This window comes from Populus alba, chromosome 9, assembly GCF_005239225.2.
Source record: "Populus alba chromosome 9, ASM523922v2, whole genome shotgun sequence".
Taxonomy (NCBI): domain Eukaryota; kingdom Viridiplantae; phylum Streptophyta; class Magnoliopsida; order Malpighiales; family Salicaceae; genus Populus; species Populus alba.
This window is the reverse complement of record NC_133292.1, coordinates 5,878,120-5,897,903: the sequence shown is the minus strand read 5'-3', so window position 1 is coordinate 5,897,903 and position 19,784 is coordinate 5,878,120. Positions and strand designations below refer to the sequence as shown.

General features: G+C 35.6%; 1 protein-coding gene across 1 annotated transcript; it reads left to right on the top strand.

Moving 5' to 3' along the window:
* The first annotated feature begins 17,750 nt into the window (after nucleotides 1–17,750).
* On the top strand, nucleotides 17,751–19,391 carry LOC118036263 (cytokinin riboside 5'-monophosphate phosphoribohydrolase LOG1). The gene is given in 8 exon segments (XM_035041944.2): nucleotides 17,751–17,991; nucleotides 17,994–18,013; nucleotides 18,159–18,256; nucleotides 18,363–18,393; nucleotides 18,481–18,580; nucleotides 18,703–18,773; nucleotides 18,890–19,033; nucleotides 19,222–19,391. Coding segments are annotated over 8 exon segments (666 nt in total). The 5' UTR covers nucleotides 17,751–17,879; the 3' UTR covers nucleotides 19,312–19,391.
* Nucleotides 19,392–19,784: the final 393 nt, after the last annotated feature.

Genomic DNA, 19,784 nt, shown 5'->3' with positions numbered 1-19,784 from the left:
ATAAACTGAGTTTCTAGTTTTTCTGAAAAATAAATGAATCGGTCCGACTGGTTAAATTGACAGGATTACTTTTTTTTGTTTAGAATAAGTTTTTCATTGATTAGTTTAATTCTTTGACTGTCTAAGACTTTAGACACTTGTAATTAAAAACATAAAGAATAAGTGTAGAAAGAAAAGGTGTATTGAAGAGAAAACACTTAATGAAACATTCCTTCCTCTCAAACATTCTTCTTTTCTTTAGTTTTGTATCTTTGCATTACTGTCCATAAAATCCTACCACACTTATTTTTTCTTGCAACAAGTGGTATTAGAGCTTGTTTTTATTGTTTGATATGACCAATACAAGCTTCCCACTTTAATATCCTTGTTTAATAAAAAATAATTATGAAACTTGATGTAATCGTGTGAGAGTTTATCAAGGTTCCCAAGATGTGTGAGAAATTATTGAAAAAGCTTTAAGGAGCTTATAGAAGGAGTAACATTGACTTCAACCCGAAAGAAAGTCGTGCAAAAGACATGAATAAAGGATCCATAAGCACTCACAATCATCCATCAATATCTAGATGATGTCACTTTTGAGATAGTGGCTAATACAACCACCTCCAAGCAAGCATGATAAGTTTTGCAATAATCATACTAAGGAGTTGACAATGTTAGAAAGGTATACCTACAAAAGTTATTAGGTAACTTTGAAAAACTACATATACTTGAATTATAGAGTATTTCAAATTACTTTGCTAGAATATTGGCTATATACAATTAAATGAAGATATATGAAGAGAAGATGGAGGAAACACATATGATATAAAAGATTCTACGCTCGTTACAAAATAAGTCCCATTATATAGTGGTCGCAATAAAAGAATCGTAAAATATAGAGTTTTTGACTATTCATGGACTCATGGAAAAACTACAAGTCCATGAAGAATGAGTCAATGACATTCAAAAAGACATGAGTGTATAAGCACTCTTTAAAAAAAAACAATTCAAAAGAGAAGCAAGATAGTTATAGATATACCCAAGGAGGTAGAGGAAGATGAGGTCGAAGTAGTCTCAATAGGTTAATCGGTTACTAAATGAAGCAAATTGATTGACTGGTTCAACTAACAATGGCAATCTTACCCCAGATTTGACAAAACAAAACTTAAATGTTACAATTGTGAGAAGATAGATCATTCTGCCAAAGATTGTTGGAATATAACCAGAAGGGTCGAAGAGAATGTCAATCTTGTAGTAGAAAGGAGAAAAAAGCCACTTTTATACTAGTCCACAATAATAGAATGTAAGGGAAAAAAAACATGTGGTATCTAGATAATTGTGCCAACAATCACATGTATGGAGATAAAAACAAGTTTATGAAGCTTGAATAATCAATTAAAGGTAATGTCACTTTTGTAGATCATTAAAAAAATTTCATCAAATGGAAATATACGATTCTTAATAGATTGAAAAATGGTAGTCATCAATTTATTAGTAATGTCTATTATATCTCAATTGTAAAAATCAATATATTGAGTTTGAGACAATTGTTGGAGAAGGGTTATGAGATTAAGATGAAAGATCTTATTTTGACATTACTTGATACTTGTCGCATGTGTATGGCATCGCAACGATCATCCTTCCAAATTAGGATTTTCAGGAATAATATGGATGGAAAGGACAAGGAGTTATTTTCCTTTATTATTAAAATAAAGAGAATAAAAATTATTACATAGTATTTTAGTCATTATAAATTCTAACTAGTCTCAGAGTCTAGGTATAGAGATTTATTGCGTAAAAAAAAGAGGTATTAGCGCTCCTAATACACCTTACCTAAGGTAAACTGCATTATTTATTTGTCTAATGTAAACTAAGATAATGTTATGTTTTTTAATTTTTGGTCTATATATGGTTTTAAAAAAAGTTCTCCTTAATAAGGAGGTCTTTATCTTATTAAATTAAAACCAAACCATTCTAATGAAAAAACATAAAAAAATAAAATGAATTATTATGATAATATCAAGAATATATCTTACGTATAAGTTCTAACGCATAATCATAAAAAAGTTATGATACCATTTGACTGATTCTTGAATTCTTTACAAAGTATGATAAAAAATACAATTTATTTTTTTATAAAAAATAAAATATGCATAAAAAATTTAAAATTTGGTTACATGCAAAATAAAACGAATTTTATTATTTTTTAGACTTTATTTAGCAAGAAACTCATTTTTCCTTGTAATAAAACTACCAAAATAGGTCTAAGAGGTGTTTGCTAAACAAACCCTTTAAAAAAAAAAAAAACTTTATCAAAAATATGGAAAACCAAATAGGGTCTTAAACCCTTGACTTAATTTTGACCTAACCAGGTTAACCAAAATTTTTAATGTTTGATCATAAACCGAACAAAAAATCCTGATTTGACCAAAAAGCAACCAAAAATAAAACCAAAGTAAAAAAAAAATGGATTAAATGAAAAAAACATAAAAACTAAAAAATTCTTAAACAAAATGGATCATACACTAAAAAAATAAAGTACATTAAGAACACCGAAACCCAAACCCAAACCCAGCAATGTGAAACCTAAATCAAACCAAATGCAGTAAAAAAAAGGCACATACATGTTGTTTGCTACCCAATTTTTGACCCATGTTTTTGATATATTTTCAAAAAAATCCAAAAAAATAGAGAAAAAAAAGAAAATAAAAAAAAATATGTTTTTTAATATATTTTCGTAATTTTAGCATTTTCAACGTCGTCTAAAAAAGAATTTAAATTTTTAAGGGTCTTTCGAATGCGTTCGACTTTTCACGCGTCATTTTTTAAATCATTGATTTTCCGCATTTGAGTCGACGTTGATATTGCTCGTTTTTTAAAAAAAAAAATACAAGAAAAAAAAAACAAGAAAAAATCAAATTTTACAAAAAAAGAAAGTGACCAATTTTTGAAAACTTGGCAATATTTTTTGCCTATAAATACTGGTCTTAAACTCACATTTAAGGAGGTTTTTCATTTTTGCAAGGGGGTTAATTTTGGAAACACCAGAAAAATTAAAAAAAATAAAAACCTAAAACTATCTTCTCCCCCCATTTTTTTTCAAACAGCCGCTGGCCCCCCTGGTCCAAGACCGTTATTTTTCCAGCTGAAAATCAGCAACACAGCCCCCACCCCCTTGGTAATTAATTTTCCTCTCTTTCCCCTGATAAAAGACCAGCCACACACTCTCCCTGAAGAGAAAAAAAAAACGAAGGCACCCCCCCGGTGGATTTCATTTTTTCTTCTGGGCAGCCACCATCAGAAAAATAGACAGCCACCCCCTAGCCCCAATCTTGAATTTTTCTTCCCACAACCCCTCACCTGACTTTGTTCCCCAAATCCATTTCCAGCACCATCTCCAACCCTTTTTCCCGTTACAACAGCCCCCACATTTTGTTTTCCTTTGAACAGAATCCGAGAGCAAAAAGCACAGACCAGCCCCTTCACCATTTTTTTTCCTCCCTCAGCCGAACGCAGCCACCCCCTCAGCCTCTTCCCTGCGGCTGCTCCTTCACCCTGAAACCGGCCACCGCTGAGCTCACTCCCTCTCCGGGTCAACAAACAGACCTGACCGCAGACCCACAGCCTCCATCTTTCCCAGCCACCAGAGAAGTCGCCGCTGACGAGCCACGCACCAGTCTTCTCTCGACCACCAGGAGTCGCCCTCGGCTCCACCGGCCAACAACAGTCCTTCTTCCTCCAGCAGTGCTGCCTGATCTGGCACTCGAAGCGGAGGAGAAGAAGATGAAACCCAGCTGCCACCAACAGGGTTGAAGGCCATCTCCACTACCAGCAGCGACCCCAACAGCGCCGCCACTGTTCCCATCACTGTTCCGGGTCCCAGAAGTCCTTCCCTGCAATTTTTGGAGTTTTAGGGACTATTGTGTAAATGTTGAATTAATTAATGTAATTTTTATTCATTTGTTTTGATTTTTGTATTTGTATTTGTATTGTGATGTAAAAGAAAAAAGAAAAGAAAAGAAAAATAAATGATAAAAAGAAAGTTGTGTGTGTTTGTATTTTTTTATTTATGTTATTGAATTATAAAAATAAAAAAAATAAAAAAGATTTAATTATTAATTTAAATATGGTTAAATTATCTCAAGGACAAATAAAATCAAGTTGTATTTTCCATGAAAATGTGAGAACAAGTTTCTACATATATTCGGGGATTTAATAACTGATTTATTCAAGCCTTAGAATTTAATTAATATTTTAAATTTTCAAATCACATCAGAACACGAAGCAGCTTACCTCAGGTAGGGTGTGTTAGGGGTGCTAATACCTTCCCTAACCACAACCAGTCCCTTACCCGCGATCTCTGATAAGACCAGTACATCAGGTTTCCTAGTAGCCTTCAATGAATTACTAGGTGGCGACTCCCACGAATCAAATTCAGCAAAACAGAACAAAACGATGAAAAATCGCCAGCCCGATGCCGCGCGCCGGAAGGATTTTTTTTTGGGATGCGACAGGATGGCGACTCCACTGGGGAAGGTATTGTTTTCAACTTTATCGGACTAAGCTTTGTGTTTTGATGTGTTTAAGTTTTTTTTTGTACTTTGTTTTATTTTATTTGTGTTTTATTCATGCATTGTATATAATTCTCTCCATGCATTCACAAGTTTTAAATTTTTGAAAGCACACACAAAGCTTTAGGTTAGGTGGGGGACCAGCAAGCTTACCTTACGACTTGAGTCAAGGTTGAAGTTTGTGTAAACCCCCAACTCTTTGTTGAGTGGCTTAGACTGGTAATAGTTGGACACGTGGCTAACCAATTACCCTACTGGCCCCTATATTGCCTTTTACGAGGGGCAATCACTGGACAAAAACAAGAGACCCTTTTTAGAGACCAAGTAGCAAACCTACCCTGTCTCACGTAAAATGAATAGAGCCTTGTCTTTAGGATGTATGTGCTATTGTTTTGCATCCGAGCAAACTCTTCTTGAAGCCATCTTTGAACTCAAGACTTGTGGGTACACATTGGTCGTCACTATATAGGTGTATCCGAAAATTTTCATTGTAGAGTTTTGGGCAAAAAATCATGATTCTTGTCCATCATACAAGAGTTACGACCATATTGTCACCCCTCGAAGGGTGAGTTCGTCATATAGATTACATATTCATACATTTATCATGCATGTACCGGGTTAAGTAAAAGAATAGGTTCCCCCGCACAAGCTGTGCTGCAAGTCATTGAAAAATGATGGAGGTGAAGAAAGGTGTCAGATAGAGGCTCATTATCAGATTAAGGTTGAGAGCATTAAATGTGAAGTAGCTAGACTCAGATCTGCTCGAACAAGTGTTGAGCATCAAATGGAAAGAGAATGTCTGCACGGTCTTCTATGGGAACACTGCTTGTCCACGTCCAATTGAAACTGCCTCTCCTTTTCAGTCATGAACAACAGCAACAACGCCTTCAGTCATCAACTAATGACAACTCTGATTCCTGTCCAGTTGCGCTGTTAAGTATTCATCGCCTCCACATCATCTAATGGAACCAAACGACTACTAGCCTCCTGTTCATGGTGCATTAGTCTGCTTTGAAGTTACCCCAATTATGAGCAATTCCAGTTCAGCAAGCACAAGTGGATGTTGGTCTGAAAAAACCATGATTAAACACTGAATTATTTCATGTACGCAGAGCCTCTCTACAAAAATCCATTTATGGCTCTGCAAATTGACGAATGCAAGAGGGGATTTATAAGTTGCATATGCTACCACTATTTCTCTCATCAGTTTCAGCACGAAAACCTCTTAGTAAGTTGAAGAGCTAGACCTGGTCTAAGAAAAATATGAGCAGACTTCAAACTTCAACGTAGCAGAGCTCTCTCGGCAGGAATCTGTTTGTGGATCCGCAAGTGGGAAATCCAAGAAGGAATACAGTAGTTTCAGATCATCTATGATTTTTCTCTAACAGTGTCAGTATTAAAACGCAAAAGTAGAGAGAAGAGACATGCCTAGACTGACAAACATGAAGAATGCTGAAACTTCAACAGAGCAGGACTTCCTCTATTGGTGCTTGTTTGCTGCATCGTTCGAGAGGAATCGAAGAAAAAATAGAGGAGATTCATGTCATCATTTTCTCCCATAAAGAGATTTAAGGCATGATTCCACTCGTCGGTAGTGGCGATACTACAAGTTTTCTGGGCGGCTGCCAAGATTACCAAGCTGTTGGAAAGTTTCTAAACAATCCTCAACCAACCCCAGCAACATTAAAATAATGTTGTGAGGATTTGTCGAAGAATTAAACAAGCTATGAAGAGAGGAAAGATTGAAGGTTCTGTCATGGATTCCAGAACAATGATGAGAGGTGAATCAGGAGATGACTTTGACGGTGTGAACCCTTAATTATGTGGTATAGCCAGGTCTCACAGTAGAATCAATTGCTCAAATGTCTTTGCCAAGATGGGACATTCCTCTGCCATTTAAGTTTGTCAACCAGCATCTGCCAGATTCCAGAATTTTGCTTGACTCCGACAAATCCCATGCAACCACCAATTTCTAGGTGGTATAATCCAAATAACATATATGATGTCATGGTGGGGTCCTCGGCCATTTTAGTTAAACAGATGCAAGAGTTTCAAGAGTCGAGATCAATTTGCAAAAGATGATGTCATCAATTGCATTTTCAGAATGAACCAGTGATCGGAATTGCTCGACAAAAACATAGATATTGCTTAGAGAAAAGCTGATCCAAGGAGGGGAGTTTAAACTGTCAAGCATTTTTGTTATGGATTTTTGCCATTTGCATTTTTTGTTGTTGGGGTCACATCTCAACCTTGAACGAAACATGTTCTTTTCTTTGTCTTCTTGTTGTTTTGAAATCAAGAGATACTTCTTTCAAAGGGTATTTTGACAAAATATTTTGATCAAACTCCAACATGCGATAAAGGTGAATCAATCCTGAAGATTAAAAGTGTTTTGATTGCAGAAATGACTCGATTCTGTTTTGAAATGACATGAGGTGACTAAACAATTTTGAACTCATACTCCGGAGGGGCTGAAACTGAACCACACACCATATAGCTAAGTTTTAACAGTATGCATAATGACATGTAGTGGATTTCGGTAGTTATGGACTCGTGAATCATGATTCTTACAAGTCCCCAATCATTACACTGGATGAGGTCAAAAATTTATCGGTTCTAACCGACCTTGCTTGAAATGAGAAAAGGCCATCTTTGATATTCCCTTCACTTTCTAAAGATTATATCCCTTGTAGTCCCATTTTAAGCTGGCGATAAAATATCTTTTCATGAAAACCCTGACATAGGATCAACACCCACACTGGGGGCAAATGAGAAACTATTTGGAGACACGGATAAATCAATGGATCAAAGAAAAGCTAGAACAAAAAGTCCAATGTTTGAGAAAGGGCTAGAAGAAGAAAATCCATAGATTGAGGGTCATCCAAGAAAAACTTTGAGGAAGGCTATGCAAAAAAATGGAAAGGAAATGAAAAGAAAATGCCTACCAATTCTAAGAGAGGCAAGGCAGTTTTCAATTGAGAAAAGACAATAAATGCCAAAAGTCAACACTAGAAAAATCGATGCTTCATATCTTTTGGTGTGTATAGGATAAAGCCTCTAATGTCTTCAAATTGTTTTAGATTGGTTATTCATCAAAGAAAAGTTGGATTTGCATTATGACCTATGTTTAAAAGAATTCTGATATTTGAGATTAACAAGGTTATATATGTCACTTTCTCTACAATGACAATAAGAGAAAAGAGAATCGATGAATAGTCAATGTTTGATCCTAAGTCGTTGAAACCCTCAAATACCTTTTGAGCCTTTGAAATTCTTTTTCTTTCATAGCCATGAACCATAGCCTGCATTACGTGCTTTTAAAAGCCCTTTTTAATCAAGTAAGCAATTTGAATCGATGAATGGCGCTCTCAAAACTTGAAGAGTTTTTCCATAAGGGTCGTGACTTCATGAATTAAGCTACTGGTTATTAGGCCATGCTGATAAAATAAATGCTAAGAAAAGAAACAAAACCTTTCTTGATAAAGCCTGAGCATCTTTGTTTTTGAAATTCATAAAAATGTCACCTTGCATCACAAAACCATCAAAGAATATACCCAAAATCAGAGTTTAAAGTGGACACAAGAACCATGAAAAAGTCATTTTTAAATCTTACAACAGGTCCGTTCATTTCTGTTTTCAAGATACAAGACAATCAAAGGACTGCATTGAGTATAGTGTTGGGTCTTTGACCAAAGAAGTTTGAAATTTCAAAAGAAAATAATTTTGATCAAAAATAGACATCTCTCTGATTTCATTTCAACATTTAGACTTGAATAAGACATGATCGTTGAAATGCGAGATTTGATTCAGAACAAGAAAGATTTCAAACAAGAACATCAATTGAGTTTGAAAAAATCCTTGACAAAAAATGACATCAACATTTCTCTGACACTCCTTGAAAGGTTGACCACCTTGGGGGCAAATACAGTGGACCCTTAGAAGAAAAACAAACAACCTTTCTGATGAGCTGGGGGCAAAGAAAGAATCAGATGATGAGTCGTCAAAGTTCATCAAAAGTTATGTTTAACATCTGACGAATGATAAAGAAAAACATTCATTGAGTATAAAACTGATGAACGAGCCTTCATATCATTGCTGGGCCAATGTTGTTCAAAGACAATCCATGATCTAGTGCACTTCAGCAGCAATTGATGAGCAACGCTGCACTTGAAGGATATCTTCATATCTTCATCTTGCGGTTACCCTGTAGAACATGGCTATAACTCCTGACAGATGTTTATCGGGTGAGTGCATTTTGAATGAACATCGAACATATGCATACCACTAAGTTTGACTATGGGACCATCTATTCTGAAGCTCAAATGCACACATTCATCGCATGAATATGGGTGATAACATGAACACGTTGATGATGCCAAAGCAGTTATTTTCACGATCTGATTTGACAAGCTAAGAGGAATCCATAGAGAAATACATCGCGCCTACAATGATGAGTTGTTTACTGCAAAGCATGAGATCCATGTTCTGGATGACTGGCAGTTCCATGATTATGGATGACTACATATACTTGAATGGTGTTTTCAGCCGAAAGGCAAGTTCATATGACTGATTTAAACAATCTTGATGGGTGTTGCCATGATAATTCTCAGAAGAATCCAAGAGAGAAAATTCTTCATGATGAATCAAGCAACACCACACTTGGGGGCATTGTCAAGCTTGATGAGCGATGCGAGCAGTAATTCGAAGACAGCCCGGGATGGGCATTGCATTTACAGCTGAGTGGATGGCTAGCACATGAATGAGCCAATGCATCGGAAGAACAAAGAAAGCTTTGGGATGTGAACAAAGGCACCCTATGACGATGGAGCATCAAAGAGGGGGGACCTATATTTCAAATCAGGTAAGGATGCATGCATATCATCTAACCTAAAAAAAAAAAAAAAAAAAAAAAAAAAAAAAAAAAAAACCATTTGCACATATTTTTGAATTGTTACAGGAAAATCCTTGATGAGGTCCAGCAAGATGGTGGAAAGAGAAAGAAGCATTGTGGTGATGATAATAAAGAATCGGTTTTGATCATGGAATAAAAGGACGATGGGATAAACCTTACCATAAGGAAAATCCCAAAGAAATGGAAAGATCAACCTTGCAATCGGGAAGCCTCGAGTTTTCAACCCTTGCAGTCAGGAAACACCGAGTTTTTCAAACCCTATGATCGGGAATTATCAGGGGAAGCACCAAGTTTTCCAACCCTTCTTCTGTCATCCCTTCAGGACTTCGCGCAGGTAAGTCCTATTTTTCACACTTGTTCTTCACATTTTTTCCATCTGGGTAGGTCACCCATCATAATAAGACCGTTTTTTCACATTTTCCATCCGGGTAGGTCACCCTCAATGGACCGTAGTTTTCCACATTTTTTCCATCCGGGTAGGTCACCCATTACAATGAGACCGCACTTCACATTCTTTCTATCTGGGTAGGTCGCCCATTACAACGAGACCACTTCATCATATTTTTTCCATCTGGGTAGGTCACCCATTACAATGAGACCACACTTCATATTTTTTTTCATCTGGGTAGGTCACCCATTACAATGAGACCACACTTCACATTGTTTCCATCTTGGGTAGGTCACCCGTCACAATGAGACCACCATTTTTCTGGTAGGTCACCCAAAGAATGAGACCATTCTCCATTTTTTTTTTACCTGGGTAGGTCACCCATAAGAATGAGGCCATTCCTCCCCCTGGGTAGGTCACCCAAAGAATGAGACCACTCTTCCTTTTTCCACTTGGGTAGGTCACCCATCACAATGAGACCACCATTTTTTCTGGGTAGGTCACCCAAAGAATGAGACCATTCTCCATTTTTTTTAACCTGGGTAGGTTCCCCATAAGATGGGTATGGTCAGTAGGTCACCCATAAGAATGAGGCCCTTCCTTCCCCTGGGTAGGTCACCCAAAGAATGAGACCACTCTTTCCCCTTTCCACTTGGGTAGGTCACCCATCACAATGAGACCACCATTTTTTCTGGGTATGTCACCCATTAGAATGAGACCATTCTCCATCTTTTTTTTTTTACCTGGGTAGGTCACCCATAAGAATGAGGCCATTCTTCCCCCTAGGTAGGTCACCCAAAGAATGAGACTACTTTTCCTCCTTTCCATTGGGGTTCGTCACCCATACAATGAGACCATCATTTTTCTGGGGTTCGTCACCCATACAATGAGACCATTTTTTCACACATTCTTTTGTTTTGGTTAAATGAGGTCGCCAGATGGGATCTCAGGTAGCTTTGGTTAAAGGGAATCGCCAGATGGGATTTCAGGTTAACCGAGTTACACAATATTCTTGTTCCAGTTGAATGAGGTCGCCAGATGGGATCTCATGTAGCTTTGGTTAAAGGGAATCTCCATTGGGGTTTCAGGTTGACCGAGCTACACGCATTCTTTGGTTTTGGTAAAGGAGGTCGCCAGATGAGATCTCAGGTATAAAAAAAAAAAAAAGAAAAGGTTTATTTAAACAGAAAGACAAGTTTTTCTTTACAAAGCTTACTATGCAAAACATCGAGGATTTTTGCTTCGTAAGCATTCTAAAGAGGGGGCATCTGTTGCTACCCAATTTTTGACCCATGTTTTTGATATATTTTCAAAAAAATCCAAAAAATAGAGAAAACAAAGAAAATCCAAAAAAAATATGTTTTTTAATATATTTTCGTCATTTTAGCATTTCAACGTCGTCTAAAAATTTAAATTTTTTAAGGGTCTTTCGAAATGCGTTTCGACTTTTCACGCGTCATTTTTTAAAATAATTGATTTTTCGTATTTGAGTCGACGTTGATATTGCTCGTTTTAAAAAAAAATACAAAAAAAAAAAACAAGAAAAATCAAATTTTACAAAAAAAAGAAAGTTGACCAATTTTTGAAAACTTGGCAATATTTTTTGCCTATAAATACTGGTCTTAAACTCACATTCAAAGAGGTTTTTTTTTTTTTCATTTTTGCAAGGGGTTAATTTTGGAAACACCAGAAAAATAAAAAAAAATAAAAACCTAAAACTATCTTCTCCCCCCATTTTTTTTTCAAACAGCCGCCGGCCCCCCTGGTCCAAGACCGTTATTTTTTCCAACTGAAAATCAGCAACTCAGCCCCCACCCCCTTGGTAATTAATTTTCCTCTTTTTCCCCTGATAAAAAACCAGCCACAGACTCTCTCCCTGAAGAGAAAAAAAAAACGAAGGCACCCCCCCGGTGGATTTCATTTTTTCTCCCGGGCAGCCACCATCAGAAAAATAGACAGCCACCCCTAGCCAACCTGAATTTTCTTGAACAGCCCGCCCCCCACACGAATTTTGTTTCTTCCCACAACCAAGCCTTCCTTCACCCCCGGGTTTTGAACTCTTTTTTTTCCCCCCCCATTTCCAGCACCTTCTCTCCAACGGCCTTCCTTTCCCGTCACCCAAAACAGCCACAACGTAGCCCCGTCACACACCTATATTGTCCTTTGAACAGACCGAGAGCCAAAAAGCACACCGACCTCAGCCCCTTCACCATGCCCTTTTCTTTCCTCCCTCAGCAACGCAGCCACTTACCCCTCAGCCTCTTCCCTGCGGCTGCTCCTTCCCCATTCAAACCGGCCACCGCTGAGCTCCTCCCTCTCCGGGTCAACAAAACAGACCTGACCGCAGACCCACAGCCTCCATCTCTTCAATCAGCCACCAGCGAAGTCGCCGCTGACGAGCCAACAGCACCAGTCTTCCCTTTTCAACCGGTGCAGATCCACGGAAGTCCCCTCGGCTCCACCGGCTGCAACAACAGTCCCACAAGTTCCTCCAGCTAACAACGCCGCCCGATCTACCCACCGGCACTCGACCACCGAAAACGGAGATTGAGAAGGAAAGATGAAACCCAGCTGCCACCGGAGAAAGAGAGAGGAACAGTACTGGTTGAAGCGCCATCTCACTACCAGCACGACCCCAACAGCGCCGCCCTCCTGTTTTGGTTGGTTTTCACGGCGGCGCGTGACCCACGGGGTGTGTGAGATCACTGTTCCGAGGTCCACAGAAGTCCTATTCCAGCTGCAGAGTTTCCAGCACTGTCCCGGATTGTTTTGGTCATGTTGTAAATGTTTTGAATTAATTAATGTAATTTTATTCATTTGTTTTGATTTTTTTAATTTGTAATTTGTATTGTTGCTAAATAAAAGAAAAAAAGAAAAGAAAAGAAAAATAAAATGATAAAAGAATTTGTTGTGTGTGTTTGTATTTTTTTTTTTATGCTATTGAATTATAAAAATAGGGATAAAAAGATTTAATTGTTAATTTAAATATGGTTAAATATCTCAAGGACAAATAAAATCAAGTTTGTATTTTCCACGAAAATGTGAGAACAAGTTTCTATATATATTCGGGGATTTAATAACTGATTTATTCAAGGCCTTAGAATTTAATTAATATTTTAAATTTTTAATCATATCAGAACACGAAGCAGCTTACCTCAGGTAGGTGGTTGTAGGAGGTGCTAATACCACTTCCTTAACCAAAACCAGTCCCTTACCCGCGATCTCGATAAGACCAGTACATCAGGTTTCCTAGTAGCCCTCAATGAATTACTATGGCGACTCCAACGAACGAATTCAAAGCAAAACGCAACAAACGAAGACGAAAAAAATCGCCAGCCCGATGCCTGGCCGGCGCCGGAAGATATTTCTTTTGGGGTGCGACAATATGTATACTCATTTCTAAAAAGCGCTAGATGACCAATAAAAAGAAACCAAGTAATAGAGGCCATTTGCCAAAACATAAGTGACTAAGTAGCGTATCGCTATCACGGTTATGGGTCTAGCGTTCTAAGAGTGCGAGAAAACTGATGGTGGAGGTGCCAAACCAAAACGAGACTCAAAAATGGCTCATATATCGGCTAAAGTAAGTAACAAGATGTAAGACGATGCGGTTCTTCAATTGAGGCTTCATGAAAAACAACTCAAATCATTTTAATTAGATGGATATCTTGAAATAAGAAATCTTTAAAGACCGGGTACAAGAGATAGAACTTTTTTTTTGCCGAGGAAAGATGCCAACACATGGAGAGCCCTAGGTAGCTGGAGAGGACTTAAGGAACGTTCTCTCTTGGAGAGTTCCAAGATAGGCGTTATTTTAGAAAATATAAAATATTATTAACCTTAATATTTATATGATTAATATCAAGTGAAGTCTTCTCGAATCCATATGAGGCCAAGAAAGATTATCAGTTCTATATCTATTTGACTACTTAGCGAAAATGCTAAGCCCATGAATAACCTATTGGGTTTAGTAGCTTGTCAAATACCATCATATATTTGAAATTCTGCGTGTAGTTGAACTTGGAGATGTTGAGGTTAATCACTCTATTTCTGACGCCTTTTTAAGCGTAAGGCAAGAGTGGTGTATTTTAGATAAAATTAACATATAAAAGACACTCATCATCGACTTTCTATTTTTAATTTTACAATAAGGAATTTGAAAATATTCGCAAAGGAGAGGAAAGAAAGTTCAAATGAATTAAATAAATTTTAAGTTATTTATACCTGGATTTATATTATGGACGGTCACATTCTTGCAATTGTTTTCTCGAGTTTAAGTTTCTAAAATTAGCCAATTAATGAAAATGTAAAATTTAATTGAAACTAGTTGAATACATAGCTCAATCATTTCAGTAAATTTCCTTGGTCTACATCAAGACGAAGGAGGATTAATATAACAAGTACGGTATGAATAAGAAGAAAGAAGAAAAAAACTTCTCCTATAGGTTTACCTTTTTGTTTTCTAATTGTATTATTAGAGGAGTGATTGATATTGTTTTATAAAACATAATGACGTGCTAGAAGATTTTGTCGTAGTTTTATATTTTACTTAGAAATTTGATATAAATTTTTTAGGTATTTTGTATTATAGTTGGTATTAAAAATTAATTTTAAAAAAAATAAACAAAATATTATCTTAAAATATTTTAAAAAAATAAAAACTTTGAAAAACAAAGATGTGTGTGCTATATAAAGAAAGTCCATTCCATCCAATTAGTGAGAAGAGATAGTACTTTTGTTTCTATATGCGCTGCGTCCGTAATGATAAATGCATGTGGAAATATCACTGCAAGAAGACGATAAGTGTCAGAATCCAATGATCAAAAGCCGTGGTTGCTATAGGGCTGGAGACAGGGTTCACTGGGGGGCCCGCGTAAAAAGTTACTCTGCATTTTGTTTTTTTTTGTTATATATTGATATAGTTATTATAAATTATTAAAGAACTCTAAACGCGTGGAAAAACAGAGAACTGTAGCTTGCTGCCCACCCCGCTTTAATATACTTATATATATAACGCATAATAAGTCGTGGTGAATTTAATGTATAAATTTACATATATATTATTTTTGCGTTATTATTTTTTGATAAAAAAACATTGACATCGCAAGCATGGACATGCTTTTTACTTCAGCAGTAAGCTAAAAAAACTGTTTTTTTTAGTTTTTTTTCTTATGTGGCAATGTAGTTTGATTGCCTTTTTTTTTGTTTTTTCAACTATGGCATTTAAGTTTTTGTTTTTGGCGCCTTTCACATGGACCAAGACAGAGAGAAACAATTCACTGTAGCACAACTTTGTTTTTTTTTTTCCCTCGCTTTTTTTTTCTTTTTTTACATATTGTAAGATGTTCATCCAACTGTGCACACAGAGTAAACACACTTGACTTTTTCTTCTTTTTTTCCGTTTTGCAACCATGATTTTTTTTTATTTTGAGCTTTTTCTTTGTGTTATGTTTTTTTGTGTCCTTGTTAATGAATGTTTTTGTGTTAATTTAGTTTTGTTAAACGTGAAAAAAAAACATGTAATTTAGTTATCATACTTTCATTACATGGATGCTACAGAGTTTTTCTTGTCGTTATATCTCTTTATTAAGTTGGTTTGAGGAATTAAGCCCAAATGTAGCTTTTTTTTCAAAAAGAAAAAAAATTACGCAGATGAGGGAGTTACTACAGCACTGAAGTATTCACCTTGCATGATTTTTTGGTTTAGCTGCAAAGTGTTTATCTCTAACACATGTTATTTTTTTCACTTAAATTATTTGTTAAATTTATTTTTTTAATATTGAGTTGGTTCTTGAAGAGAATTAGCTTTAGATTTTAGCTTTAGCTTTAGCTTTCCCCACATTTTATTCATTATAAAATAATTATATATTAATATATTAAATATGACTATTTTTTTACTTTATTTTTTTTCTAATGAAATTTTTTTATTTGATTTATTTTGTTATATATAATTTTTTTTTATTTAGTTATCATATTATTTATAATGATACGAATCTCGGGTTTGGATGGGTTAACCTGATTACAACCTAACGAGTTTTTTTTTCATTTAGTTTAGTTTGTTAAAAAGTTAATTTTCTTTCTATTCTAATTATCAGATTTCATGACATGTATCTTAGGCTTGACGGAGAAATTAACTTGGTTAGGTTTAACCAGTTAATTCTGGGTAACCTGTCAATTTTTTATTTCAGCTATTTAGTTATCAAACTTTCATGACACAATCACGAGGTTTTATAGGATAACTTTATTTAAAAAAAACGGTTAAACCCCATCAATTCAAATTTCACTTTTTACTTTTTATTCATATAGTAGTTTAATTTTTCTTTTGTTGATTTTTTTTCTTTGTTGTTTTAATTAATCTATTTAATTTATCAACTTTTATGACACGACCTTATATCCAGCCAGACCTACATCAATATTCTTGGGTATGGTCTTACAACAGCTCACTTAAACTTCGGGACATCATATAGCAAGTTTTTTAATTTTATTATTAATATTATAAATATTATACTTTTAGCCAGGACGTTGCACGCCAAACCTAGATTCTTGGGTATAACTTTGCAGAAAAAACTCAAATTTTTCAATTTTTATTTTTTAAAATATTTTTTATACAAAAAAAATACCCCGTGACATCATGCGGGTATCAAAGCTAGTGTGTCACAATATGTGTGTGGGGTCTTAAAAAAAATGGATTTTCTCGTTTTTCGAAAAATCTTCGAAAAAAAATTTCTCTCCTCTTTTTTTTAGCTCTAGCTCTGCTCTTACGTGGTTATATGATCTTAGGTGATAGACATATATGTAATAATAATTTCACAAGATACAATATTTTTTTACCTAATCTACCAAACCATGGTAGCATTGTGGAATAGAGAGTTTTTGTATTCTGGATGTGTTTTACAAAATATTTTTTTATTATTATTTTGATATATTGATATGCCAAAAATTAAAAATAATTTTATTAATTTTCAAATTAAAAATAAAAATTTATACAAATATGAACGCACAGTAATTCTACTAAATTCTCTCCTTCTATAGTACTCTAAGCGAATAAGCCAACAAATGGGAATTTCATAGCTAGTTTATGATTGACAACGAACTAATTACTTGGGTTTCTGCGATGAATTTGAAAATCATCGAGAAAAATAAGAAAAGGAATCAAATTTATCTTAAAAAAATAAGAAAAGAAATGTATGGACACAAATGATGAATAGTCAACGGTGGCGTTTGAGCTATGAGCAGAGTGTGATTATCAACATTTACAGTGTTGTAGTGATTATTTTTAAAAATATTAAAATAATTTTATTTTTTTAAAATAATTTTTTGATATTTATATATTAAAATAATCTGAAAATATAAAAATATTAATTTAAATAAAAAAATAAATTTTTTAAAAAAACATTTTTGAAATATAAAATAAAAAAAATACCATTTTTTTTTTTTTATGTGCCTACGCAGAATAGTAATAGTTATCGGGTGGGATAGAGAGAAGGACAGCAAAATGATAAAAGCGATGTATATTTAAAAGATGGGCACAAGAGTCGAAAGAGCACTGGCATGGTCCGTGTAGACATACTTTGTCTCAAATTCCATAAAAAGATTCCTTAACAGTTTTAGGTGTGAAAGAAAATTAATTGCAGGGATGGCGAAGATAAAATGAGAGCTGGAGATGGGCTCTTCTCCAACAAAGTAGAATTTATTTATTTATTTTTATTTTAAAAATATTTATTTATTTAATATTTTTCAGATTATTTTGATATTAAAAATAATTTTTTAAAAATAAATAATAATATATTTTAATACATTTTTAAATAAAAAATAAAAGATATAACACTCACAAAAGACGACGGGCAAAAGGAGAGGCTGGGGTCCTAGAGGGGATGAAGTTTGTGGAGATTCAAAAAGCAAAGTGTCCCTTCTGCTTCCCTCGCACATACAATATCCTCCTTCGTAATCTCTTCTGCATTCTTTCTCTACTTTTCTTTTCCTCTCTCCCCCATATCACTTTTCTCTTTATATTATTCTTCTTTGGAGAATGGAAGGAGAAGAGGGGATATCTGCAACAAGTGAAAAAAAAGGAAGGTTCAAAAGGATTTGTGTCTTTTGTGGTAGTAGAGCTGGATACAAGTCTTCATTTACTGATGCTTCTCTGAGCTTGGCAAACAGCTGGTAATATATTATAATTATCAAGTCATAAATTACAAAATCAAAGAATTGCACACAGGCTCTCTGTTTGAAAGGAGCACACATATTCTATGTGTCAGGAGGTTTTGTATGTTGCTTACCAGATGTTTTTCCTTGTAATAATTGCCAGGTTAGGAGAAAGATTGATTTGGTCTATGGTGGGGGGAGTGTAGGTCTTATGGGTTTGATCTCACAAACCGTGTTCAATGGAGGCTGCCATGTTCTTGGGTACTCCATTTATCACTACCTTTTCATTTCTTTACTTTTAATATTCGCTCTTCTTTTGGCTGGTGCCAGAAAACTTAACGTGCTTGTTCATATTTTGTTTATATAGAGTGATTCCTAGGGCTCTAATGTCTCACGAGGTATGCTATTCAAGCCCTATTATTTCATGTTTTTGTACCGTCTAACATCTTCTTGCATCTTAATGGAGTTAAAGCTCTACTTGCCAGATATCAGGAGAAACCGTCGGAGAAGTGAAAACTGTAGCAGACATGCACCAACGAAAGGCAGAAATGGCAAAACATGCCGATGCCTTCATTGCCCTTCCTGGTACATGTATTCTCATTCAAAGCAACTACTAGTGCATAAAATATACATGCATGCATGCACACACGCGCGCACGCACGCGCGCACGTATGTTGAATCAAGTTTTCGTGCAATCTTTTCATTAGGCGGTTATGGAACCATGGAAGAGCTGTTAGAGATAATCAGCTGGTCTCAGCTTGGGATTCATGAAAAACCAGTAAGATCAAATGGTCTTAATTTGTAGATTCTATATACCTTCCATCAATATTTTTACAATTTAGAATGTTCTTTTTGATAGGTGTGTTTCATCTTTCATTTTCACTTTTCTACCAGGTGGGACTGTTAAATGTAGATGGATATTATAACAGCTTGCTTGCCTTATTTGACAAGGGAGTTGAAGAAGGCTTCATAAATGGTACCGCAAGGCACATAGTTGTTATAGCAGAAACAGCAGCTGAACTTATCGAGAAAATGGAGGTATAAAAGGGAAGAAGAAGTCCTCAGTTTCTTTTATATTATGTAAAATATAGGTTTGGGTTTGAGCGTGTGTTAGCATAATGTAAGTATTGGGGTTGGTTGCTGAATTATTTTAGGGGATGACAGGGCAAGGTTTCAGATAGAAGCAGGGAATGATTTGTTATATTGTTTTGGTTGCTATGTCGCAGGAGTACGCACCTGTCCATGACAAGGTTGCACCCAGACAAAGTTGGGAAGTGGACCAATTACCAGAGCCTACTGCAAGTGGGAACCTCTAGGATCCAAGATCTTGATGATCTGTTTGTGTATATATAAAAAAGAAAAGATAAATGTGTTGGTGCAGTCCCATTTCAATAAATTTTTTTAAAAAAAGGACAGCAAGATAACAAATCCCTCTTTAGCGGGGAAGTCTAAAGATCCCATATATATCTTAATCGCCCATCCATTTGTATATTTACAATGACATGTATGTTCCAGTTCTCTTTAAACCGATTGAATAACAAGAGATTCTCGAGTACTTTCTCTACCTTTCTGTCATCTGGCCATTGACAATGTCAAAAAAGCATACAGTCTGTGACTCGGGATCACAAGGTGTGGTGGGGAGAGGGCAGAGAAGCTACTGAGAGGGGTAGAATGATAGATTGTTGTTCTTTCTGGAGATTACTTTTCTTAGGGGATGGGATAGGAAGAGGCAACAGGACTTAATTAATTTGTCCACTTGCTTTTGGACCCAAATTGTTTTTTAGCTTCT